The sequence below is a fragment of the Sus scrofa genome, chromosome 15 (assembly GCF_054392235.1).
Source record: "Sus scrofa isolate SSC_HxYL_T2T_F1_AM1 chromosome 15, Sscrofa_HxYL_maternal_Yorkshire_Landrace_v2.0, whole genome shotgun sequence".
NCBI lineage: Eukaryota > Metazoa > Chordata > Mammalia > Artiodactyla > Suidae > Sus > Sus scrofa.
The window spans coordinates 28665439-28693027 of record NC_139397.1 but is presented as its reverse complement, the minus strand read 5'-3'; the positions used below and the strand labels follow the sequence as shown (position 1 = coordinate 28693027).

At 38.3% G+C, this 27589-nt stretch overlaps 1 protein-coding gene across 10 annotated transcripts in view; it reads left to right on the top strand.

Moving 5' to 3' along the window:
- THSD7B (thrombospondin type 1 domain containing 7B) overlaps positions 1 to 27589 on the top strand; it is a 960849-nt gene that overhangs the window by 349254 nt on the left and 584006 nt on the right. For all 10 annotated transcript variants that reach the window (XR_014830551.1, XR_014830550.1, XR_014830553.1 and 7 more), the window contains one exon: positions 9908 to 10077. Coding sequence is in view for 6 of the 10 variants with exons in the window: in XM_085001332.1 (XP_084857458.1) it covers positions 9908 to 10077 (170 nt within the window). In the remaining 4 variants the exon portion in view is untranslated. The remainder of the gene's footprint in view (positions 1 to 9907; positions 10078 to 27589) is intronic.

Genomic DNA, 27589 nt, shown 5'->3' with positions numbered 1-27589 from the left:
TGGGGATTTTTTTTTCAATAGTATATACTACTGTTTACCCCATCTGAGGTTGGTTGAATCCATGGATGCAGAACTGTGGATACAGAGAGCTGACTCTAGCAGTTATAGCAAATTTTCTGACTACATGCAGGATTATCCCCTAACCCCACGTTATTCAAGGGTCAACTGTATACATGAGTTAGCATTGTGTAACTTTAAGCATGTTTCAAAATTATGCTGTTTTTGACCAAGATATATGTAGACTTCATGAAACCCCTCTTTCAGTATTACTCAGTCTGCTTATAAATTTATGTACCCACCCCACGTAACACTAAGAACTCACATCATATATTATGGGGTTGGTATAGAAATGAGAGTGATGGTTTAAATCTGCTTGATCCTGGCTAACTCTTCTCTTGGTGTGTTTATCTACTGTCATTGCACATCATGACCTTAGATGTTACATTATTCTCTGTCTCAAAACATTGGAAGGTGTGGGTTTAATAAGGTACCTTGGCACTTTGGTTCTTTCTTATGTCCCAATTAGCATCTAAAGTATTAGATCCTACATCTCAACTAAGAGGGAGGTGAAAAGATTCTGAGTCTGTAAATGATAAGGTGGACTTGTTTACTAGAGAGCATAAAGGAAAGGCAGAGGACACAGAGAGCTGAGACATGACCTGATGCTGGAACAGCTGTGACCTAAGATCCTTTGTGCTTAAGGAGAGAGCCTGTTCTGGCTGAAGACATTGTAACACACAAGAACATTGAAAAAGAATGTCAACATCTTTCTTAGAAGTGACACTTCAGAGGACCTACCAGTGACTTCCACCACATCACCAGAAGGCAACAGCTTTCATGCAAGAATGGCTGTTTTACCTTTTAAATGATCAGATGGAGTTTAAAATCGACTATAAGACAGTGTTATTGAAAGGGTGATAGTGACCAATATTAGAGTAAAACTTTAAGAAGGTCTCAAGGCAGAAGCTACATGGCTAATAGTATTATGTAGACTGAGTAATAATACTGCATAGGAAGCCAGTTTCCTAAACATTGCTTTAGTGCTCTGGTATAGCACTGAACAGATGTGGTCTTATAATCCATCCCTTCTTATCTCTGGTATATGTGAATTTATTTTTATTATGGGAGAACTAGAGATTCTTTGCAAAAGGTCTGTCTGGGCAGATTTCATACTGAGAAATCTATCTGGCTTTCCTGTAGCCTGCTTTGATGTGCTTGTCAGACAACTTCCTGTGACCAGCCTGATTCTTCCTAGCATCTCTCTAAGGCACTGATCCTGATTCCAGATTTTCAAGATAAAATTCTTTTTTTAACTGAGAAAACTCTGTGGATTAACTGATGGATCTCTTTTGGATGGGTGTTAAAGCCAGGAATGGAGCCAAGGGAAGAGGTGGTGGGTAAAATTTGGCATGGAAGTTGGCTTCCTTTGCCCATTGGAATGAAGTGAGTACTGGAATGAGTTTGACATGTCATGAAGAGTGTTTGTTCAACACCTGCTTCAGCCTGTCACTGTGTTAATTTCTGGAGAATTCAGGAAATTTCAGCCTGTGTTTACTTAGTTTATTCATCTTAAGAATCTTCTATAATATACTCATTAAAAAATGGAGCATCTAGAACCTGACTCTCTAAGAGTGTTTAATTGATGATGTTCCCACAAATCATCCAAACATATGGATATAGATTTTTTTGTTTATTTCTTTTTCTCTTCTACGTTAGAATGGATAGCACCTATAAAAGAGCCTTGGCTGAGAGAAACTGCTTGGTAAACAATGGATAAATGAATCAATGCTCAAAAAATGTAGAGCAGTTCTAGAACATTATGCACAGGGTACTTTATTTCATACATAGACTTATTATATGACCTGTGTAAAGGATTCAAAGTCATTTCTTATAAAGAGCATCTAAAATTGGCATCATAAAGGAGGTTAAATAAGAACATCTACCCAGAGAAGGAATGGACACAGAGAACTTGATGCGATGTGGTCCCCAGCAGCTGCCTTGCTTTTGCTAAGTGTGTCTAGTTTTCCAGATAGAATTTTTTGTCTTCATTGGTTATAATATTACAGTGGAATACTACCCAGCCAGAAAAAAAGATAGTCATTTACAGCAACATGGATAGACCTAGAAATTATCATACTAAGTGAAGTAAATCAGAGAAAGACAAAATATCGTATGAGATCACTAATATGTGAAATCTAATAGAAATGATACAAGAAAATTTACAAAGCAGAAACAGTTCCAAAGATTTCAAAACCAAACTTATGCTTACCAAAAGGAAAACATGGGGGGAAGGATAAATTGAGGGGATGTTTTATATATACATACACACACACACATACACACACACTGGTATATATAGAATAGATACATAAAGGAGATCTACTGTATAATATAGGGAAATTTACTCAGTATTGTGTGGTAATTTACGTGGGAAAAGAACCTGAAAAGGAATGATATATGTATATGTATAACTGATTTATTTTGCTGTACGCCTAAAATTAACACAATTTTGTAAATCATCTATACTCCAATAATATTTTTAAAAAACCCAATAATATTTAAAACAACAAACAAACAAAAAAGAGTCACTTAAAGAAGGGTGAGAAGTGGATCACAGTTTGAATTTATAAAGTTTGCCTTCCAGAAAAGAATGGCACACACATTGCCTACCACATCCACTGTATTGCTTCCCATTGATCATCTACCACAACACCTAATATCCTGCCACATAACAGGAGCTCAAGAAATGGTTGTAAATTAATGGATTGGGAAGCTTTTTTAGAATTGTTTTAATTAAGCAGTTTTCCGAAGCACTTGAGGAGTAAAGGAGTCACGACCTGAAAGCCTCAGGAGAATCTGATTCAGGAAATAAACAACAGTTTTAAAGAATCTGTAAATAGTTTCAGCAGGAGACTGATGCCTTTTCATTGAGTCCATCTTGTACTGGTGCTTATTGTTTCATGAGTCCCTGTTATGCCACTTTCAGTTCCCCTGGATGGAAGATTTTTCTCCTGCTAGTGTAAGAAAATTAACGTACTGTTAAATGCTGTGCCAAGCGATAGAAGTCTATTAATAATACATATGTGGAGTTTGGCTAGCAAAACCATCTGCTGAAGATGCAAAGAGGTTCGCACTTCATAGTAGCTTTCCATAATCAATAGTCCCACTCTATTCAATAAAAAATTACTAGAGCATAAAATGTACAAAGCTTGATCGGCTTCCATTATTTTGGTCATCTGTTCAGCAAAAAAATGACAAGTTAATTCTTTTCTAAATGCATTTACAACTTCAAAAGGACAACAGACATTATCATAAATTAGTCATGCTGAAGTACACTGATTTTTAATATACGCACATTAATTTGAATACCTTGAGCTAAGGTTTCAATTCCATGAGTGTTTGCAGATCTATACGTGCTTAGTCAAAACATGACTATTAACTAATGCAATTATTTTCAATCTGTCATCATTAAATCATATATGATTCTATTCTGTGTTGCTTTGCTTCAAATCCAAGCCTTTAGAAGGAGAAAGAATCCATACTTTGTAAGCAATTCTAAGCCTTCTGCAAGTGGCAGAACATGCATTCTAAAGGGCAGGGTTGCTATAAAACCCTGATGGTCCTGCCATCCTACTGCTATTAGAATCACTTTATGTGACGTTAGTAGGATAGAAGTCTTTTAAAAATAATCACTAAATGTGCCTACTTTTCCAATTTTGGCTTTTGTAATTTAGGGTGTCTCTATTCCTTGCTTCAGGGCAATGACTTCATTCATTACTCCTTCTGCATCCCCTCCACCCCCAGCCAATTTGGTGGATTCCTTGGGTTAGACAACATCACTCTTAGGAAGACAAGGTGGCTTCCTGGGTGATTGAATTTCAGGCCCTCAAGTAGCTTTTCCTAATCCCCAATTTATCTTCTCTATCTTTTCACAGGACTATGCACTCCCACCATTAGACATTTCTTTCTTTGGCTTAATTGTGATTTCTCCTTTTAAACTGCATATACCTTTTTAGAATAATAAAATATTTAAAATTAATTTTCAATTGGATCATGCGATTACCTTTATTGATCATTTCCTAACAGAAGGCCTAAATTATGGGGGAAATATGAAGAAATTGGGCAGTGAGTTCCAGCAGTTGGAGAAAGATTCAGAAAGCAGATTTTAGAAGGTAAATGGAGAAGAATTGAATTTCACAGCTATAATACCTAGCTGTGCAGCCCTTTCCTGGGCTGTCTCAAGAAAGAACTCAGTGTCAAGAAATTGTGCTGCTAATATTAGGGACAAAACCAATTTGGAGTCATTCTGTGCTCCTCTCTCTCCCGTCCACATCGAATCCATTAGAGGGTTCTTCCTATTCTCACAGTACATCTAGGAACTGATCACGTTTCACCAGCTACACTGTGACTGCCTTGGTTGAAGCCACCATCATCTCTCCTGGGCTGGCAACGTTCTCCTTTCTTCCACTCCCCTTTCATCTAGGCTTGCTTCAGTGCCCAGGGTGATTCTCTAATTTTTTTTTTTTTTTTTTTTTTTTTTTTTTTTTTTGTCTTTTTAGAGCCATACCTGCAGCATATGGAAGTTCCCAGGCTAGGGGTCAAATCAGAGTTGTAACCCACCTACCACACTGCCACAGCAACACCAGATCCTAGCCACATTTGCAGTCTATACCCATGTCTCATAGCAACGACACATCCTTAACCCACTGAGCAAGGCCAGGGATTGAACCTACGTCCTCAGGGATGCTAGTCAGATTCTTTTCTGCTGAGCCATGACAGGAACTCCGATTCTTTAAACATTTAAATTACATCTGGTATCATCACTTTCCTCAAAAGCTTGCAATGATTTCCTAGTGGATTTGGAACACCACTTACCTGCCTGTCCCAAATTCACTGGCCTCTGTGCTTTCCCAGAATGTGCCAAGCTCTTTCCTTCCCTGGGACCTTTGAATGTGCTCTTTTCTATGTCTAAAATTCTCCTTGCCCACCTCTTCTTGGGTTTACCCTTTCATTTGATTCAGGATTCTGAAGTCTTTCCTGACTGTGGCTCTGAAATAGCTCTCCTTGTCTGTCTCTCCCTGATGGACACATTATCTGATGCCCTGCTCATATTGGTTCTTTTCCATCTGCTCCACTAGAAGGTCATTTTCCCAAGGTCAAGGGCTTTGTCCTTCTCACAGCTATACATTTCTTTTGTCTGAAATCTTTCCTGGCACATAGATGGAGCTCAAGCATTACTTCTTGAAAGAAAGGAGACATGAACACATGGCTAAGTGATTTGAGTATTATTGAGCAGGCTTATTTCTTCTCCTAGGGAGTCCTAGCCGTTTAACACCTTTCTGCCATCAGTGTCTCATCCATATCTTTATATTAACTCAGGTATTCCTGTGCATTCAGTATATGAGTTTTCAGCACTCCCCATCTCAGATGGGGTTCCAGAGTGGCTGACAATGAGTTCTTTCACCAAAGGTGGGGACATTGGAGTCATTTTCACATGAAGGGACAATGGCAGGTTTACCCAACATTCACAATGACTTGGGAGCCATATAGGGAATTTGATTTCAGGACCTTGAAAAGGTAGGACCCTTCAAAAAATTCACTGCACCATTTAGTGGAAATTTGAATTTTTACAATTAGAGATTCCTCTATTTGGCTTATATTTTGTTTCTCTTTTGAACTTGTAATTATCTCCTGAAAGTGCTAAAATTTGACCCTGTGTGACTATAGTGTTTGAATTATAAAATGATTGGCTATATGAAATTCTTCAACTGTGTTTATGTTTAAGATTGGAAGGAAAATTATTTTGGCAGTGTGAACTATTTTTGGGCAGTTTTTGGTGACAATACCGCTGTTGCCAATTGAGGATATTTTTTTTGCTTCAGTCCAGGAAGCACTTCCTCAGACCAAGACCAACATTTACTTGTCCTCACCATGGTGTGGCAGGTAACTGTCACCTACTGGGTTGCTTTCTTTTCTTTTTTCTTCTCTTTTTTTCTTTTTTTGAGATTTAAATCTATTTAACAATGTGCTGAAGTTGAATTATAATTTATAATGTTGTTAGCCATTAATCACTCATTAACTGGTCATTAAGAGCTGAGTTATCAAAATAATAGTAAGCAAATTCCTTTCTATATATGCCAACCAACTTTCACAAGTTTACTATTCACTGTTTTAATTTACCAGACTATCATTTCCTTAAGAAGATATGCTTTAGGATCAGATATTCCTGACTTTGAGCCCTGCTCTTCTACTTACTTAAATTATGGGACCTTGGAAATTTTTTTTATTCTTATGCTGATTCTCTTATCCCTAAAAGAGGGAGTAGTATTTACCTCCGAGGCCTGTTGGTAGAAGTACATGAAGTCATGCACCTAGATTTGTTAGTGCAGTGCCTGATCCAGCATGAGCATTCAGAATATTGTGGTTGTTATTATTACCTGGAGGATAGGTCATGATACCCTAGAAGCTTGAATAAATGAATGCCCCATCTATCCTGTTCAACCAGACTGTTTGACAAGACAAATGGTTCCCATGGTCACATTCATAAGGGGCCATGAGGAAAAACTAATTGCTTTCATGTCATGGCCATTTACTCTACCTGAGGCATTTCCACAATGGATTTTGAAGTGCTGCTCACCTACAGGAGGCCTTTGAGACTCTCCCTCCTTCCCTCCTAAGCAGAAGGACAAGGTGAGGCTCGGTTGAAAGGCATCACAATTGGGAGAAAGAGTGTGGGAAGTCCTGATCCATGCTGAGGACTTAGCCTCTAAAGAGACTCATTCAGGAAGCCAAGTTGTCTGGAGGCTGGAAGACCATCTCTGTAACCGCTTCTAAAGAAGAGAGTGAGCAACATTTAGCCGTGCGCGTGCCTTTGATTTCTTATTCTCTTAGATCCTAGAGACATTTTCCCAGGTTGGTGGAGTTCAGGCTGTTCCATTTTCATGGCTTATGGGTGATCTGTGACTAAACATAGATAGCACGTTTGCAAAATATAAAGAGAAAAGGAAAGACTGAAAAGAGCCGCCTTTGAAAAAGGAATATAGATGGCCTTCTCTAGTGTGATTTTCTTCTGTCACTTGCTGGGTTGGTATTTTCTCTGAGGTAGTAAACAATAGCAGTCATGATAAATGCCTTCTATTTCTTTAGAAAAATTGTTATTTGCCACTGATGAGAATTGGGGTGTTTTTGGCTAATGAGCTACCAACAGGGTTTTTGTTACCTTATATGAAGCCATAGTCATTAAACTTTCTTTTTCATTTTTCTCCATAATGGCTTCTGAAATCCCTCCATTGCTAATTCTTATAGGGTCATGATAAATTAATTGAAAAAGCAATTCATACAGCATGGCCCATTCCTTTCAAACAAGCGAACAATTACTGTGGCTTGCAATAATCCTAAACTCTCTAAGTTTCTCTTATGCTCTTTGCTGAACTTTGATTCTTGAAAGTTAGACCATGGCAATCTTGGATTTGTAATATTAGGATTTTGATGAAATCCGTTTAAGTCTCATAAACACAGTGTTAGTGGGGTGTGTGTATGTGTGTGTGTTTTCTGAAGCAGCAGGAGGCAAAAGGCAGGTATAGGATATAAGAATAAAGGGAATGAGCATTTATTAAATATTTATTATATGCCCTGATCCACATTTGGTGGTGTTATTATTAATTGGCATGCAGAAGTTCCCCTACCAGGGACTGAATCCACGCCATAGCAGTGATCTGAGCCACAGCGGTGACAAAGCCTGATCCTTCGTCACTGGGCTACCAGTACACTCCACGTTTGGTGTTATTACCCTTATTTTATAGAAGGGAAAATAGAAATGAACCAAAATCACATAACTAGTAAGTAGCAAAGCTCAGATTCAAACCAAGTCACTTTGACTCTAAATTAGGCTTACTGTCTGTACTACCCTGCCCGCCCCCCTCCCCCTTTTGCCTACTTTATTTGTTACTGTGTCATAGGACTCTCAGAGTCAGGATTATATCTGACCTCTTTAATAACCAGAGAGCTCTTCTTTTATGTAATCTTTAGAGGAAGAAGTTTGAAATGAGAATGAGGTAACCATCCACCCAAGTCACCCCTCCCTCACTGTGGATGCTCTGGAACCCAGAGCCACCTGTGCCTTGAGACTAAGAGTCATGAGAGACAAACCTTCTGCCCAAGTGACTATGGAGCCTGGAGTGACATCTCTCTCTGGTGGGGAGAAAGGACTTTGGAGCTGCTCCTCTGGAGAAGGACCATCTTTGGGAAGAAATGGACTTTTCTCATTCTCGCATGCCCAGGAATAGAGAGATATCTTATTGTATATATTCACCTGGTACAAACCAGACCTGAACTCCTCTCTTTAGACTCTTGCCCAGCCCCTGACTGATTTTTCCCTTGAAAAACTTTGCACATGAAGCAGTGAGACACAGGGAGAAGGATGCTATTGTGACAAACCTCATAGGGTTATTCAAATCCTTTTGCTACAATGGGCTTTTCACAAGACTGATGATCTTCTGCTTTCACCCTTTTTAGAACCATGACATTCATTGTGAGAGGCTTTCCTCACTTTTAAGTTTCTTAGAAATTTGCTTCCTGGTTTTGATGACTGTCACCTGATTTCAATTTTATTCTAATTTCTGTAAGGTCAGGGACTTGGTGACACATGTTTATTTTTATTGCTGTTTTTTTCTTTTAAATAATGACAAAACTGAGAATTTTTTCCCCCCGTAAATCTGAAATGGGACAGCAGATATGAGAATGTTCTTAGGTTTTGTTTATTGTCCCAGAAGCTAATGAGTCGCCTGGTATTTATGTGAGTTCTATAAGGTTATATATTAATGCTGTAGGCTTTAGGAATGCTTTCATAAACCACAAAAGGAAATTCTATCTGAAGTAATTCTCCAGGTATGAATGTAATGCTGTTATGGTTGTTTTGTTTTCTGCAAGTCATATATAAACTTCACTGTGTTTTGTCCCCTTATTTGCATGTGTGCTTATGTGTCTAATAGTGTCTGTCCCAACCAGTTATACACCAGGAAGACAGGGTTTAGATCAGGATAACAACAGCTTGTCTATATATGTCAAAAAGAACTCATTGGAAATGTCATGGTGCAACGAATCTGGCTAGGAACCATTAGGTTGCTTGTTCGATCCCTGGCCTTGCTCAGTGGGTTAAGGATCCAGGCTTGCTGTGTCCTGTGGTATAGGTCGCAGATGTGGCATTACTGTGGCTGTGGCCTAGGCAGGCAGCTACAGCTCCAATTAGACCCCTAGCCTGGGAACCTCTATATGCCGCAGGTGCAGCCCTTAATAGACAAAAGAGAGAAAAAAAATAAATAAATAAAAGAACTCATCAATTAAATATAGTGGCACATTGTGAACTCATTTTTAATATGTATACCTTTATCCCAATGGGGTCAAACAGAAATACTTTCTTATATCTAGAAGGTTAAAAAGTTGGAGATAATCTCTGTCCATTTAAAATAATATATTCGCACACTCAAACACTGTCCTACTAATTAAAAGCAAGACCAATTTCTTCACCTCGGTTGTCGAGAGAGGTTTGTGAAATGAAACACCAGGACAAGTTCACCTGCCATGACTTAGGCTCATTTGGTTTCTGATTCCTTCCTTTAATTCTTTATTCTCTTACAGTTTTAGGGCCAAGTCATGTCTACTATTTTTTATCTATATTTCCTTCCCTTGTTCCTCTGGCCATATGCTATTAGCACAATAGGCTGCTGTGATTTTTCTCTAGGAAATAAAAGGGGTTTAGTATTCAAAACTCATAAATCTCTTTATCCATAAGGCAAAGATCTGGTACTAGAAAGAGAAGTTGTCCTGCACATTTGATGTCATGACTCAAGTTTCCTATAGAATTGTATATGTTCCTTACTTCTTCTTTTAAACCTATCAAATCAAACAGGTATTCCTGGAGGACCTCCGAATGGAAAGAATGCCAAGTCTCTCTCCTCTTTGAGCAACAGGACGCTCACTGGCATGCGACAGGACCCGTTTGTGGAGGTGGGATCCAGACCCGGGAGGTGTACTGCGCCCAGAGCACACCAGCGGTCACGGCACGGAGGACCAAGGAAGGTAGGCAGCCGGTTCCGGGGATTGAGTCAGCTGCTGGTTGGAAGAGAAATCAATCCCAACACCATCCCCTTGTATCCTCCTTGATATAATGGACCCTCAGCATTCACAGCTATGTTTCGTGTTGTCTCTTTTCACACCATCCTTAGGTTCTGCTACTTGCAGTCATTTGAAGTAGTTAAAAATACCAGTAATAATAACAACAATCATCTCAAAGGATCATTGTGAAAATTAAATGAGAAAACATACCTAAGATCTTAGCAGAAAGGAAAGCTACACACTAAGGGGTTGATATACTGGAGTGAGTCAGTTGGCAAAGAATTCGTAGCATTTTTTTTTTTTTTTCTGTTAAGAAAGCTTTTTTTTGTGTGTGAATTTGTGAATGTGGGAATTTCCACAGACATAGCACTTTCAAATGTCAAGGATCCATTATTTTATTGCCAGATTTTAAATGATATGAAAAGAAAAAGGATGAGGAAAAGGAGGAGGAAAAACAACTTCTTCCTCCATACTAGGCTCTCTGTAAGGCATGTGCAGTCCATTTGCTTCAGAGTTTGGGATAGTGAAAACATATAAGTACTGAAACACCTGCCCAAGTTTATTTAAGTCAGTTGATTGAAAAACCAAGCATGTACAATAATGCTTCTGCTCTAGAAGAATGTATGGCCTCTTCCAGACACATTAGAGATCCCAGCAGTACCCTCTATGGAAGTGCTCAGCATAGGGATGTTTCCTTGAGTGTGCCTGTACATCCTCTACTGAAGAACTTTCTTAGGGAGACAGGTATGTGCTTTCTTGTGGTGAAAATGCATCTATTTTATCCTGTAAAGCTTTTCATACCAGGTGCCTCTTTTTGTGATGTGGCCTCTCATCATTCCAGAGGCCATGGCCACAGCCTTGGCTGATTAACCACATTACTCAAAGACAGATCATCTTTATAGACCTCTTAGCATTTGCTTCAATAATTGAAGTTACAGTACCACATTTATAGGGCTGGAGTTATTTTAAAAAATAAGAGGTCAATTTTCTTCCTCCTCTAATGTAACCTTTGGAAAATAACCATGTATGCACTTTCTCTTCCAGGATAAAACATGACTGTGCTTACTTTTCTGAATTTAGATAAAAAGCTTCAGCTTATCCTTTCAGACTTTGGTGATTTTTTTCTTCCACCTTCTCCTTCTTCCCTTTTGCTATTATCCTTTAGTACTAGGGTCTTCAGGGGTCAACACTTATACAAGAATTTTGTAGAAATGGTATATTATGAACTCTTCAGCTTCTACATTTAATCTTTATTGACATTTTCATCTTCCTAAAGTTTCTTTAGTAAAAGTAGCTCTTCTTATAGATCACCTATTTCTAAAGTTCTTTTTCCTTTATCTTTCCAGCTTTCTAAGTGCAAACTTGCTGGGCAGAAGATTATAATTAGGAGGAAAGTGGAAGGATGGTATTCTAGAGTTGGGACTCATATGCTATATATTGAGGAATATTAAATAGAAGGGGTGTTATATGCAGATTTAGAAATTAAGCCCTGGTACAATATGCGTCAAGCATCAAAAGAAGAAGAAAAAGATCTTAGGCCAAGGCATACTTCCAAATTAATATGTTGGTTCACAGGGAAACAGAAAGTCTTTAGAAAGCCTAAGCTTGGGATTTCCCCTTGTGGCGCAGTGCAAATGAATCCAATTAGTATCCATGAGGATGCGGGTTCAATCCCTGGCCTTGCTCAGTGGGCTGGGGATCCTGCATTGCCCTTAGCTGTGGCGTAGTTCACAGATGCAGCTTGGATCCTGCGTTGCTGTGACTGTGGTGTAGACTGGCAGCTGCAGCTCCTATTTGACCACTATTTTGGGAGTTTAAGTATGCTGCAAATGTGGCCCTAAAAAGCAAAAAAAAAAAAAAAAAAAAGAAAAGAAAAAAAACACAAAAAACAAAAAAAGGAAAGCCTAAGCCTGGTAATACAGTTCTCAGTGGGGTGCTTAGAGGTGGGGACGAGATACAAACATGTGGCTGTTGATGCAACCATGTACTCAGGTGCTCTTGATTTTTAATACAGTAGTCAAACTATTGCAATATTGGAAAATCCAGCACAGCCACATTGCATTAAAGGCATGGTATAGCTAACTATTTATCTTGGTCATCATGCTTTTACTCTTGTGTGGAAGCCAGAAAGATTACTTGGTCATTACTTTCCTTTCCTATAAATGCTTTCATTTACTACTGTTATCATTTATGGATATGCCTTGTCAAATCTGGAAAATTTTCAAGATGAAAATTTCTTTATGGCTCAGGCCAAAAAGAGAGAGAGAAATTGAATTACAATTATAAGGGACCAGTGAATATGTTTGTTTAATTGAGAAGACAGATTTTAAATATTTCTATCCTTTTCTGCTAATGCAGTTACAAAGGAAAAAAATGGTTACTTTTTTATTTTTGCATTTCAGTTTTTGCGACGTTTATCTCTTTTTTGTTTGTTTTATGGTTATTTTTTAAAATTATGTTAGACTTTGTAGGGAGAGGGATTTTTTTTTTTTTTTTTTTTTTTTTTTTTACAGCTGCACCCATGGCATATGGAACTTCCTAGGTTAAGGGTTGAATTGGAGCTGCAGCTACCAGCCTATGCCACAGCCATGGCAACACCAGATCTGAACCACATCTGTGACCTATGCTGCAGTTTGCAGCAACATTGGATCCTTAACCCACTGAGCAAGGACAGGGATTTAACTCACATCGTCATGGACACTGTGTTGGGTTCTTAACCTGCTGAGCCACAATGGGAACTCCAGAAGAAGGGATTTTTAATAGCACCAAGTTTGGAAACTCTTTTCTCAGTCACAATTGACTTTCCCAAAAGGTTAAGTTTTCCTTAGGCTCCAGGATACTCTGTTAAATCTCTGCAGTGGAATTGCTTAACTATTCTTCCTTACAAAATCCCACCATCCACTGTGAATTAGCTGCTCTGCATTCCAAGAACCTGATTTTAGAGGGACCCAAAATCTTAGGGAAAAAGATAAGATCCATTTACATGGATGTCTTATGAATTAAAATGCAATAGGATTTCTAGATGCAGGAATGAGAAATAAAAGAGAAGAGAATGCTAATTCTCTTCAAGGGCTTCTGAATCTCTTGCTGGATGCTGAGGCTGAAGTAGGACTTCAGTGTAGTCTGTTGCCAGATTATTCTTGTTAATATCCAATTTCCCATTGGACCTCAATTCATGGTATTTTTAGGAATATTATAATAATATCTATGGCATATTTATCTGGTTCTGTTGTCCATTGTCCAGGTGGTGTTTTCAATGCAGCCAAAACAGTGATGTAAGAATCAATACGAGAAGTGTTACTAGTGGCCCAGCCAATAGATTGTGAATGAAAATGTAGCAGAGTATTTATGAGTTCATGCACCAGTTTTTGTTGCAGAGAGAATTGTGTTTCTCTTTTATAATTCAGAAGCACCAGCAAGTATGATGCTTACCTGTAAATCTAAAAGCTTGGGTTTGGCGAGACCATTTTCTTCTTGTTTTTTTCTCAGGTGAAATTAAAACCACTCAGCCCGCATTCAAGGGTCATTTCTCAGAAGGTAAAACATTGAAACAAGGGACTCACCTTCAAAAATCTAATAAAGACAGAAAATTTTATTCCATTCATGACAGTGTAGCCTAGGGATTGGTATATCAACAAATGTGCAGTGAAATGGTCTAGAGATACACTGTATTTATATGGTGAAGAACACAAAACAGAAACCTAAAAACTAAATTAAAAATTGGGCAAAGTTATTAATGTGGTTGCAGTGAGGCAGAATTTTCCCTGGATTTTTTCCCACGCATTTTAGATTCATTCTTTGGCATTAAATGGACACAGCTACTTCAAGAATGAACACACTTTAGCTTTGAATTGTTAAATGTATTAGTTGACTATTCCATGCCTCTAAGATTGAATAGCCCTTGATAGTCTTATGACTTTATCATGCTAAGCCGAGAGTTGGCATTCAGACACTACATGATAAGGGAACATGTCCTGATTTTAAATATATTGGTTTGGTGAGGAAAATATGGATAATGAATTTTTTAAAAAATAATTTGTTATATACTAGTTATAATTTGGAGTCTGTCATAGGCATTGGGATTATAAAGGTACCTCATTAATGTACAGTATTTTAATTGTAACATAATTGTACTATCAGTTATTCTATAGTGTTTTAGGTAACGTGTCTTAAGTAGTGTTTTAAGTTATATATATATATATATATATATATATATATATAAAACACCATTTAATGTTGACTGAGAATACTCATCATAGTGGAGATAATTCTTCAAGAGAGTTTGGAGGATCTACAGGAAAGTGTGTTCTAAGCAGGGATAGGGATAACATATGAAAATAAACTGAGATGTTTATATTCAGTAGCGGTATGTGAACTGATATGAGGGGAGCACAGAAAATAGGGAAGTTAATTGATATTTAAAAACTGGAGGAAGGCAAGATAGTGGACGAGTAGGGGGACACACTTGCCCTCTCCCACAAACACACACACAAAAAAGCACATCTACAGGTTAAATGACTCACACAGAACAGCAATTAAACTCTGGCAGAAGAACTTAAACCTCAAATAATGGCAAGAATCTCATGACATAAATGGGTAAAACAAGAGAAAATAGGAGAGTGAGAGAAGGGGAATCTGGACTGGACAGGCACTCCCGAAAGGGAACTGTGGAGCAGAAACGGAACCCACACCCTGGAAAGTCACCTAATCAACGGAAAGACCAACTGAATGGGAGGGATCTCCAGATGCCAAGAAGAGCGCAGCAGTAGGTCCGAGATCTGAAAAGCAGAATGAGAGCTGAACAAATCATCTGAACTGCTGGTACAGTCACCAAAAACCAAGACGCTTGGGTGGGGGCTGGGCACTGAGACCTAGGCTGTGGAGGTTAGTCCCTGGGAGCAGGCTGGATTAGCAGTGTGGAGACTGCCTGGGGGACTAGGAAGTGGGTGGAAGGAGCAATATGCTAAGGGCTGGGGAATGGAAAGCCACAACAGAGGGAACCTGGGAGAAGAACTGGACCTGCAGGAGAGACAAGGTGCCAGTGTTGGGGAGGGGAGAGGAGGAGGGGTGGGCCACCATAACCTAACCCTAACCCTAACCCTAACCCTTGGCCACAACGAGCACACTTGCCCACCAGCTAGCAGTGAGCAGTGCTTCCCAGTGTATCCCCCTTCCCCCTACCCCACATGTGTGCCTGACCTGAGGCCGCCTGCCATCCTGGAGGGCTGGCATCACCACTTGCAGGAAGCCGACCACCTCAGGGGCTTTCCCTGCCCTGGCCTGCCTGCCCTCTGGAGGGGCTACACCCCCACAGAGCAGCACCCAGCACTGCCAGCCCGCTGAAAGAGCCCCACAGCCCAGAAATGCCAGAGCAAGCTCTGCCTGGCCGTGCAAAATCTGCTTCCAATGCAGGGCAGGCTTGCCAGTCCTGGCTGCCCTAGGGAAGTGCCCCTTTGTCTCCTAGCAGCCCAGCTAGCCGCTCCTGCCCTCTGGAGGTGCTGCACTTCCATGGAGCAGCTGCCCAGCACCTCCTATCCCCTGAAAGAGCTCCATGGCCCAGAAACACCAGAACAAGCTCCACCCAGCTGCAGGAAATCTATCTCTATTGCATGGAGGTCCTGCCAGTTCTGGCTGCCCTGGGAAAGTGCCCCTTTGTATCCCAGTGGCCTGGCTAGCTGCTCCAGGACTCAGGAGGTATTACATTCCTGCAGCACAGCGCCCAGCACTGCTAGCCCCTGGAAGAGCCCTGCAGCCCAGAAATGCCAGAGCAAGCTCAACCCAGCCACAGGAAATCTGCTTCCATTGTGGGGTGGTCCTGCCAGTTCCAGCTGCCCTGGGGAAGTGCCTCTTTGTCTCCCAGTGGCCCAACTAGCTGCTTCCACCCTCGGGAGGTGCTGGCACTCCCACAGAGCATCTGCCCACCACTGCCCACCCCCTGGAAGAGTCCCACAGCCCAGGAATAACAGAGCAGGTGCTGCCTGGCCATGGGAAGTCTACATCCATCATGGTGTAGACCTGCCAGTCCCACCTACACTTGGGAAGTCCTCCTTTGCTTCAGAGTGACCCTGCTAGCCCTGCCCACCCTCAGAAAATGCCATGCTGCTTCAAAGAAGACTGGCCAACACCACCAGTCCTCGGGAAACACTCCACAGCACTGTCAGGGAAAACCCTGCCTGGCCACGGGGAGTACACCTCCACGAAGAAAAAAAAATAGCAAACAAGATGAAGAAGCTGAGAAACCACTGCCAGTAAAACCAACAGGAGAACTCACCTAAAGCAGACAACAATGAAACAGACTTCTATAGTCTGACAGACTTTGAGTTCAAAAGGGAGATAGTGAAAATACTGAAGGAATTAAGAGAACATATGAACAGTAATGCAGACGCCCTCAGAAAGTAACTAGAAAATATAAGGAGGAGCCAAGAAAAACTAAAAAATTCATTTTCAGAGATACATACTGAGCTAAAGGCAGTGAAAACCCAGAATGAATAATGCAGAAGAATGAATTAGTGATGTGGAAAATAGAATAATGGAAATCACCCAATTAGAACATCAGACAGAAAACCAAATGAAAAAACATGAAAGCAATATGGGATACTATAAAGTGGGACAATCTACACATAGTAGGAATTCCAGAAGGAGTAGAAAAAGATAAGGGGATTGAAAATATATTTGAAGAAATTATCACTGGAAATTTAAAGGATACCGATTTCAAGATACAGGAAGGACAGAGGGCCCCAAACAAGTTGAACCCAAATAGACCCACACCAAGACACATTATAATAAAAATGACAAAAGTTAATCATAAAGAGAGGATCCTAAAGGCAGCAAGAGAAAAGCAAAGTGTCAGTTATAAGGGAACCCCCATAAGGCTATCAGCTGATTTCTCTACAGAAACTCTACAGGCCAGGAGGGAATGGCAAGAGATATTTAAAGTGCTGAAAGGAAAATATATGCAATGTAGAATACTCTATCCAGCAAGAATATCATTTAAAATAGAAGGGGAAATAAAAATTTTTTTTCAACAAACAAAAGCTAAAAGAATACAGCAATACAAAACCCATTCTAAAAGAAATACTGAAAGAGCTTCTCTAAACCAAAAAAAAAAAAAAAAAAAAAGAGTAGAAGAGCTAGAATTGAGGGAACCACAATCAGAGAGCAGTCACTCAAATAAGCCAGCATACAGATGTAATCATGAACATGTTTAAGACACAATAAAGATGTAAAGAAAAAAGGAGACATCAAAATCATAAAATGTGGGCAAGGGAAGTAAGGAAATAAATAGATTCTTTTTTTTAATTTCTTTTTTTTCTTTTTCTTCTTAATTTTAGTATGATAATGAAGTGTTTGAACCTGCAGGACCATCAGGCTAAAGCAAACAGAGACAGGAAGGAGTTAACATACTTAAAAAACGGAGCAAGAACAAATCAAAACCAAACATTACATTTGCAAAAAATGAAAAGAAAAACACTCAAGCAGAGAATAATTGGAGACCATCCAACCAAAAAAGAAGAAAGAAAGAATGAAGAATCATAGAATCAACTGAAACACGAGGTTTAAAATGGCAATAAATAATCATCTATCAATTATCACCTTAAATGTCAATGGGCTGAATGCTCCAATCAAACGACACAGAGTGGCTGTTTGGATAAAAAAACAAAAACCTTCAATCTGCTGCCTACAAGAAACACAGCTTAGGAAAAAGTACACATAGAGATTGAAAGTAAGGGGGTGGAAAAAAATATATCATGCCAATGGACATGACACGAAAGCAGGATTTGCAATTATCACATCAGACAAAATAGACTTTAAAACGAAAGACATAAAGAAAGCCAAAGAAGGACACTATTTAATGATTAAGGGATCCATTCAAGAAGAGGATATTACAATCATCAACATATATGCCCAAATATTGGAGCACCTGGATACATACAACAAGTATTAAGAGACATAAAGGGAGAAATTGATGGGAATACAATCATACTATGAGACTTTAATACCCCACTCACATCAATGGACAGATTCTCTAGAAAGAAAACCAATAAAGCAGCAGAGATCCTAAAAGAAATAATAGAAAAGTTAGACTTAATTGACATCTTCAGGACACTACATCCAAAAAAATCAGAACACACATTCTTTTCAAGTGTGCATGGAACTTTCTCAAGAATTGATCACAAATTGGGGCACAAAGTTAACCTCAACAAATTTAGGAGCATAGAAATTATTCAAAGTATCTTCTCTGACCACAATAGCATGAAACTAGAAATCAAGCACAGGAAAAGAAATGAGCAAAAACCTACATATGGAGACTAAACAACATGCTACTATAAAACCAATGGGTCAATGAGGAAATCAGGAAGGAAATTAAATAATACCTCAAGACAAATGACAATGAAGGCATAACTGCTGAAAATCTATGGGATGCCACAAAAGCAGTGCTCAGAGGGAATTCATAGCAATACAGGCCTTCCTCAAAAAGAAGAAAGATCTCCAATTGACAACTTAACACACAACCTAAATGAATTAGAAAAAGAAGAGCAAAAAAGACCTAAAGTCAGCAGAAGGAAGGAAATTATAAAGATCAAAGAGGAAATCAATAAAATAGAGACTCAAAAAAACAATAGAGAAAATTAATAAAATGAAGAGCTGGTTCTTTGAAAACATAAACAAAATTACAAACCCCTGGCTAGACTCACCAAGAAGAGGAGAGAAAGAACCCAAATAAACAAAATTAGAAATGAAAAAGGAGAAATCACAACAGATACTGCAGAAATACAAAAAACAATAAGAGAATACTATGAACAACTATATGCCAACAAATTTGACAATCTGGAAGAAATGGACAACTTTCTAGAATCTTACAGCCCTCAAAAACTGAATCAAGAAGAAATAGACCTACTGAACAGACCAAACACTAGAAATTAAATTGAATATGTCATAAAAACACTCCTTACAAATAAAAGCCCAGGACCAGATGGCTTCACAGGCGAATTCTACCAAACATAGAAAGAAGATCTGGTGCCCATCCTCGATAAATTTTTTCAAAAGGTTGAGGAAGCAGGAACACTCCCAAAGACATTCTATGACACCACCATCACTCTAATTCCATAACCAAACAAAGATACAACCAAAAAAGAAAACTATTGGCAAATATCTTTGATGACTATAGATGCAAAAATTCTCAAGAAAATTTTAGCCATCCAAATCCAACAACATATCAAAAAGATGGTACACCATGACCTTGTGGGGTTCATCCTGGTTCACGAGGATGGTTCAATATATGCAAATCAATCAACGTCATTCACCACATTAACAAAAGAAAAGTCAAAAATCATATGATCATCTCAATAGATGCATAAAAAGGATTTGACAAAGTCCAACATCCATTTATGATAAAAACTCTTGCCAAAGTGGGTATAGAGGGAACATTCCTGAACATAATCAAAACCATTTATGACAAACCCACAGCAAATATAATACTCAATGGAAAAAAATTGAAAGACTTCTCACTCAAATCTGGAATGAGAGAGGGATGCCCACTCTCACCACCGCTATTCAACATAGTTTTGGAAGTCCTAGCCACAGCAATTAGAAAAACAAAAGAAATAAAAGGCATCCAAATAGGAAGAGAAGAGATAAAACTGTCACTTTATGCAGATGACATGATACTATACATAGAAAGCCCTAAGGACTCAAGCCAAAAACTACTTGAACTGATTAATAAATTCAGCGAAGTAGCAGGATATAAGATTAACATTCAGAAATCAGCCACATTTCTGTATATGAACAATGAAATATTAGAAAAGGAATACAAAAATACAGCACCTTTTAAAATTACATCCCAGAAAATCAAATTGCTGGAAATACACCTGACCAAGGAGGTAAAGGACTTATATACCAAGAACTATAAAACATTAATCAAGGAAATTAAAGAAGATGTAAAGAAATGGAAAGATAGTCCATGTTCATGGATTGGAAAAATCAAAGTTATAAAAATGGCCATGCTACCAAAAGCAATCTACACATTCAATGCAATCCCTATCAAATTACCCATGACATTTTTCACAGAACTATAACAAACAATCCAAAAATTTATATGGAACTGCAGAAGACCCAGAATTTCCAAAACAATCCTGAGAAACAAAAACCAAGCAAGAGGCATAATTATCCCAGACTTCAAGCAATGTTACAAAGCCACAGTCATCAAAACAGTATTGTACTGATATCAAAACAAACAGACAAACCAATGGAACAGAATAGAGAACCCAGAAATAAACCCTGACACCTATGGTTTATTAATCTTTGGCAAAGGAGGCAAGAGCTTAAAATGGGAGAAAGAAAGTGTATTCAGTAAGCATTGCTGGGAAACCTAGACAGCTGTATGCAAAGCTGGAGGGGTTGTGGAGAAAAGGATACCCTCCTGCACTGGTGGTGGAAATGTAAGCTGGTACAGCCACTATGGAGGACAGTATGGAGCTACATTAGAAATCTATACATAGAACTACCATACGACCCAGCAGTCTCACTCTTGGGCATATACTTTCCTTAAAAAAGCCACATGCACCCACATGCTCATTGCAGCACTATTCACAATAGCCAAGACACGGAAACAACCCAAATGTTCATCAACAGACAATTGGATTAGGAAGAAGTGGTATATGTACAAAATGGAATACTACTCAGCCATAAAAAAGAACAACATAATGCCATTTGCAGCAACATAGGTGGAAATAGAGAGTCTCATACTGAGTGAAGGAAGCCAGAAAGAGATAGACAAATACCGTATGATATCACTTAAAACTGGAATCTAATATACAACACAAATGAACCTTTCCAAAGAAAAGAAAATCATTGACTTGGAGAATAGACTTGTGGCTGCCCAGGTGGAGGGGGAGGGACTGGGAGGGATTAGGAGCTTGGGGTTATTGGATGCAAACTATTGGTTTTGGAATGCATTTATAATGAGATCCTGCTATGTAGCATTGAGAACTATGTCTAGATACTTACATTGCACTAGAACAACAGGAGGAAAAGAAATATCTACATGTATGTGTAACTTGGTCCCCATGCTGTACAGTGTAAAAAAATAAAAATTAAAAAAATTAAAACTGGGCTGTAACAAGGACATTACATAGTGAACAAGGGATCAAGCGAAGAAGACGTAACAATTATAAATGTATATGCGTGCAACATAGGATCACTTAAATACTTAAAGCAAACATTAACACACAGGAGAAATTGACTGCAACACTGTAAAAGTAGGAGATTTTAACATCACTCTTAGCATCAATGTACAGATTATCCAGACATAAAATCACGGAGGAAATGCAGGGCTTAAAAACACATTAGACCAATGGACTTTATCCAGATTCATGAAGACAAAAAGGGAGAGGGCACAAATCAATAAAATTAAAAATGAAAAAGAAAAATTACAATAAACACCATGGGAATACAAAGAATCCTATTTACTCTATATGCCAATAAAACAGACAACCTACAATAAATTGACACATCTCTAGAAATGTAAACCTCCTAAGAATGAGCCAGGAAGAAACGGAAAAAATGAACAGACCAATTATCAGTAATTAAATTGAATCAATAATAAAGACAAACAAACCTCCCTCCAAACACAAGTCCAGGAACAGATGGCTTCACAGGTGAATTCTACCAAACAGAGAAATGATATAACCTATCCTCAAAATATTCCAAAAAATTAAAGATGAAGGAATGCTTCTGAATTTACTCTATGTGATCAACATCATCCTGATACCAAAATCAAAAACACCACATACACACACACACACACACAAAACCTTGTGGGCCAATATCTCTGATGAACATAGATGCACAAATCCTTAACAAAATATTAGCAATATTAATCCAACAATACAATAAAGGGATCATATGCCATGATCAAGTGGGATTTATCCCAGGGATGCAAGGATGGTTAAATATCCACAAATCAATCAATGTGATAAGCCACATTTACAAATTGAAGGATAAAAATTATGTTATTATCTCATAAGATGCAGAAAAAGCCTTTGACAAAATTAAACATCAATTTATGATAAAAAAAAAAAACAACTCTCCAGAAAGTGGGTATAGAGGGAACATACTTCTATTTAACAAGGGACATGTGTGATAAGCCAAAAGGTAATATTACACTCAATGTTTTGACAGCATTTCATCTAAGATCAGGAACAAGACAAATATCCCCACTCTGAACACTTTTAGTCAACATAGTATTTGAAGTCCTAGCCACAGCATTCAGACAAGAAACATAAATAAAATGAATCCATATTGGAATAGAAGAAGTAAAACTGTTATTGTTTGCAGGTGACAGGATACTATATATAGAAAATCTTAAAGATAACATCACAAAATTTCTAGATTTCATCACTGAATTCAATTAAGTTATAGGGTCCAAAATTAGTATATAGAAATCAGTTGCATTCCTATATACAAACAGCAGACTATCAGGAAGAAAAATTAAACAAATAGTCTCATTTACAAATGCATCAAAAAGAATAAAATACCTAGAAATAAACCTAAGTAAGGAGGTAAAAGACCTCCTTACTTGGAAAACTATAAGACGCTGATGAAAGAATTTGAGAACACAAACAGAAAGATGCACTATGTTCCTGGACTTGAAGAATCAATATTGTTGAATTGACCATCCTACCCAATGGCAATCTATAGATTCACTGCAATCCCAACTGAGAAACACTAGTGGCATTTTTCACAGAGGTAGCAAAAATAATTTAAGAATTTACAGAGAAACACAAAAGAATAGCCAAGCAATCTTAAAAAGAGAAACTGAGGAATCACAATCCCTGACTTCAGAGTATACCACAAATACATAGTTATCAAAGCAGTATGGTACTGGCACAGAAACAGACACATAGATCAGTGGAACAGAATTGACAACCCAGGGGTAAACCCACACACTTAAGGTAAATTAATCTACAACAAAGGAGGCAAGAGCATACAGTGGGGAAAGGACAGTCTCTTCAATAAGTGGTACTTAGAAAACTGGACAGCTACATGTAAAAGAATGAAATCAGAACACTTTCTAACACCATATCCAAAAATAAACTTGAAATGGATTAAAGATCTAAATGTAAGACAAGATAATATAAGACTCTTAGAGGAAAACATAGGCAGAACATTCTTTGACATAAATAATAGCAATATTTTTTTCCATCTGTCTTCTAAGGCAAAGGAAATAGAATAAAAAATAGACAAATGGGATCTAATTACACTTAAAAGCTTTTGCACAGCAAAGGAAACCTTCAACAAAACAAAAAGACTATTGAATGGGAGAAAAATCTCTGCAAATGGTATGACTAATAAAAGGTTAATACCCAAAATATATAAACAGTTCCTACAACACAGCATTGATTTTTTTAAATAGGCAGAAGACCTGAATAGACATTTTTTCCAAAGAAGACATTCATATGGTCAAAAGGCATGTGAAAATATGCTTAACATCAGAGAAATCCAACTCAAAACCACAATGAGATATCACATCATACCTGTCAGAATGACCATCATCAAAAAGACCACAAATAACAGACATTGACTAGGATATAGAGAAAAGGGAACCCTTGCACACTCTTGGTGGGAACTTGAAGTGGTGCAGCCTCTGTGGAAAATAGTATGGAGGTTTCTCAAAGAAATTGAACTAAAATATAATCCAGCAATTCCACTGCTGGGTATATATATATGTATATATATATACATATATATATACATATATATATATGTGTGTGTGTGTTTATAAAATATATATATATTTTTGTTTTATATAAAACAAAAATGCTAATTTGAAAAGATACATGCACCCCTGTATTCATGGTGCATTGTATATAATAGCAATGACATGGAAGCAACCTAAATGTTCATCAATATATGAGTGAATAAAGAAAATTTTGTATATACATATATGCAATGGAATAATTCCTCAGCCATAAAAAAGAATGAAAAATTTCCATTTGCAGCAACAGGATGAATATGGATGGTATTATGCTTAGTGAAAAGAATCAGACAGAGAAGGCCAAATACTGCATGATGTCACTTATATGTGAGTCTAATCTGTAAAATAAATGGATAAATTAAACCAAAACATACTCAAAGATATAGAGAACGAACTAGTGGTTAACAGTGGTGAGAGGGGCAAGATGGGGCAAGGGATTAAAAAGTACATAAATGTCAGTATGCCAAAAGAATTTCATGAATGGGCCAAGTCCTGTTTGCAAAAGTTTTTGTGCTATACAATAAAGTAATTTACATTAGAAATAGATAAATACAGATGAACAGATTTTATTTTATTTTATTTTATTTTATTTTATTTTATTTTAATTTTGTCTTTTTAGGGTCGAATCTGTGGCATATGGAAGTTCCCAGGCTAGGGGTCAAATCAGAGCCGCAGCTGGCAGCCTAGGCCAAAGCCACAGTAATGCTGAATCCTAGCTGAGTCTGCGACCTGCACCATAGCTCATGGCAACACCTAATCATTAACCCACTGAGTCTGGCCAGGGATTGAACCCTCATCTTCATGGATCCTAGCCACGTTCCTTACTGCTGAGCAATGACAGGAACTTCAGTGATTGTTTTAATCAAGTTTAACAAATTTATCTTAAGTTGATACAGAAAATATTTATTGAATTACTGTACTTAGTGAAAATAGTGAAGAGTGGCTATTTTAAGCATTTGTTAGATTATCACACTATTCTTGATGTTTAAATATTTTATTTAGCTCAAGGTGTAATTAACATGACAGAAATGAGAGCAGAAGAGAGCTTCCCTTGACAAGTGATGGAGGTAGGGAGTTCTCATTGTGGATCAGTGGTAACAAACCTGACTAGTATCCATGAGGACATGGGTTCGATCCCTGGCCTTGCTCAGTGGGTTAAGGATCCCACGTTGCAGTGAGCTGTGGTGTGGGTTGCAGATGTGGCTCGGATCCCAAGTTGCTCTGGCTATGGTGTAGGCTACTGCTCCACTTCAACTCCTAACCTGGGAACTTCCCTAGGCATGGGTGCCGCCCTAAAAAGACAAAAAAAAAAAAAAAGAAAAAAATTTGGAGGCAGGGTATTTGAGGAGAAAGCCTACCATTGAGTAGACATTATTATTCCTGGGGGGGTGAGGGGATGGGAGGAATAAGTTTGTAGAAAAATGAGCCCTTTTTATATCATGTGAGTCCTACTTAATTTGATCTCCTAAAAAGAAAGAATGTACATTCTACTTTATATGTTATGTACTTATTCAAAATTAGCACAACTAAATTGATAATTCAATACTGTGTACTATTGACACTAGAGCCTGTGGCATCAGGAGGAGTAAGATTGTCAAGGACCTAGAACTAGATGTGAGTGTGTATTTTTCCAGTAGTTTTACCAGTAACAGTTCAGTTCTTCTCATTCTAAAAGTGTACTAAGTCCATACCCCATAACAACACATCACTGTTTGCCTAATTTCTAGCCATTGCTATTACTGTCTTTGTTACTCATTAGGTTGTAAAGCCCCTGAAAGACGTGTTGAGAGACTTCTTTTTATTTCCAACTGCCAACATCCATCATAACAAATCGCAAATGCTATGGAATTCTAAATGGAAAATACTTCAAGTGAGAAAGTGAAATACTGAATCTTGATAGTGTGTTTGGTTTTTGTTTTGGTTTGGTTTGTTTGTTTTTGGTATGTTTTGGTTGCTTTTGGGGTAGCATAGAGAAATAAATTGCTTTACTGTGGACAAAACCAAAATGATCTCATATCTGGATTTCAGCATTCCATGCCAAGGCCAGGGGATCCAGAGACCTGGGATGAATTTATAAAAAACAGAAAATATGAGGACCAAGAAGTGATGGGAATGGTCCATGCAGAATGATGGAGGAGGAATATAGAGGAGAAGAAGCAAAGACAGGCCAGCTTTGACTGAAAAGGTGGCTTTGCCAAGTGGTATTCGCTTAATACACTAGGTAGTTGATTTTTGAATAATTTTTAGAGTTAAATATACTCCCTGTCACACTGTTCTCCAGAGAAGAGATTATGAAAACCACAAATGATTCCAAATTACTTATGTCTACCAGTTTTTGATCTTTAGCAGTCTCAGAGGGAAGATGATACAAACACATAACTACAAAAGTGAGATGAATGCCTTAAGAAAAAATAGAAATTTTAGAGATGGAAAGTCTAAACCAGTGGGAGGCGGAAGAGGGGGTCTGTCCTGTGGAAGACCCCATAGGGTGTGTTTGTTAAAAAGAAAAGCTTTTACATGGGCCTTAAAAGGGCATGCTTTAGACAGGTCCTTATATGAAGGGGGAAGAATCCAGGTGAAGCAAACCATGTGAGTTAAGACACAAGTGGGGAGTCATGGTGTATTTAGAGTAATACCAGTAATCAAGTTAGACATGAATATGGAGTGGATGAAGGTAAGGACTGTGGATTTAGGGTAGAGAGGTAGGATTCTAGGATATGGTCTTTGGCCTTATAATCATTATGAAGTGGTAGGACTTAAGGTGTTACCCTTCCATCCCTAGGCAACACTGCGCTCCAGCAATAGTGAACATTTTCATTAACATTCTAGGCCTTTGAAGCTACACTCTGTCTGACCACCGACCACCATGATGAGGGCCCCCTCATTCCTCTTCACCCTTACGAACTTCCTCCCTAGCTCTGACTTAGCACCTGGATAACCTCTATTTCTTAGAAATTGTTCCCTTTGGGAGCCCTTTGAAATGACATAGGGGCTCTGCTTCCCAGACACTTTATCTCGCCACATTGTAACTACATTGCTTGTAGGTGCTGCTATCCAGGCTACAGTGCAAGTTCTGTGAGGTTGGGGACCTCATCTGTGCTGTTAACTGTTATTTCCCCAGAACTTAGTGTGGTACCTGGTACATAAAAGATGCTTGAACTGAATTCAAGCTTTGCCTCGTCTCATGGTTCTTTTACCACTTTTTCTTTCTCTTGGCTGATGCTCTCTCTACAAGGACGTGGTTCTCAGTCCACTTTCAGACTTGGATAAAACCCCATGTTATGCATGGGATCTGGCTTCCTGAGTAGCAGCTGGGGGGCTGGATATTTTGACCCAAATGACAACCTCAAGGAGACCTAGCTCCTTGAGGAATGAAACATCACCAAAGGAAAACATGATTTACGAGGAGCCAGGCTATTCCCACTTCACCTGTATATTATTCTAATATATTATTTTAATCTTTCTGGAGAAATCCTATTTTCCAAATACATAAATCTACTACATATCTTTAAGTTTACTGTAAAATGGTAGCCAGTATAATAATGCATTGCATAGCATTGCTTCCTATTTTCCTTGCTTTACTCCTGCTGTATTTTTCCCCTGTCACTGCCTCCTAGCCTTACACCTCGCAGATGAAGTATTAACACCTTAATTCTCATGGTAAGCTCCACTTTCTAGAGAGCCAGCTATAAGAAAACTTGAGTATGTGTTGAAAAAAAG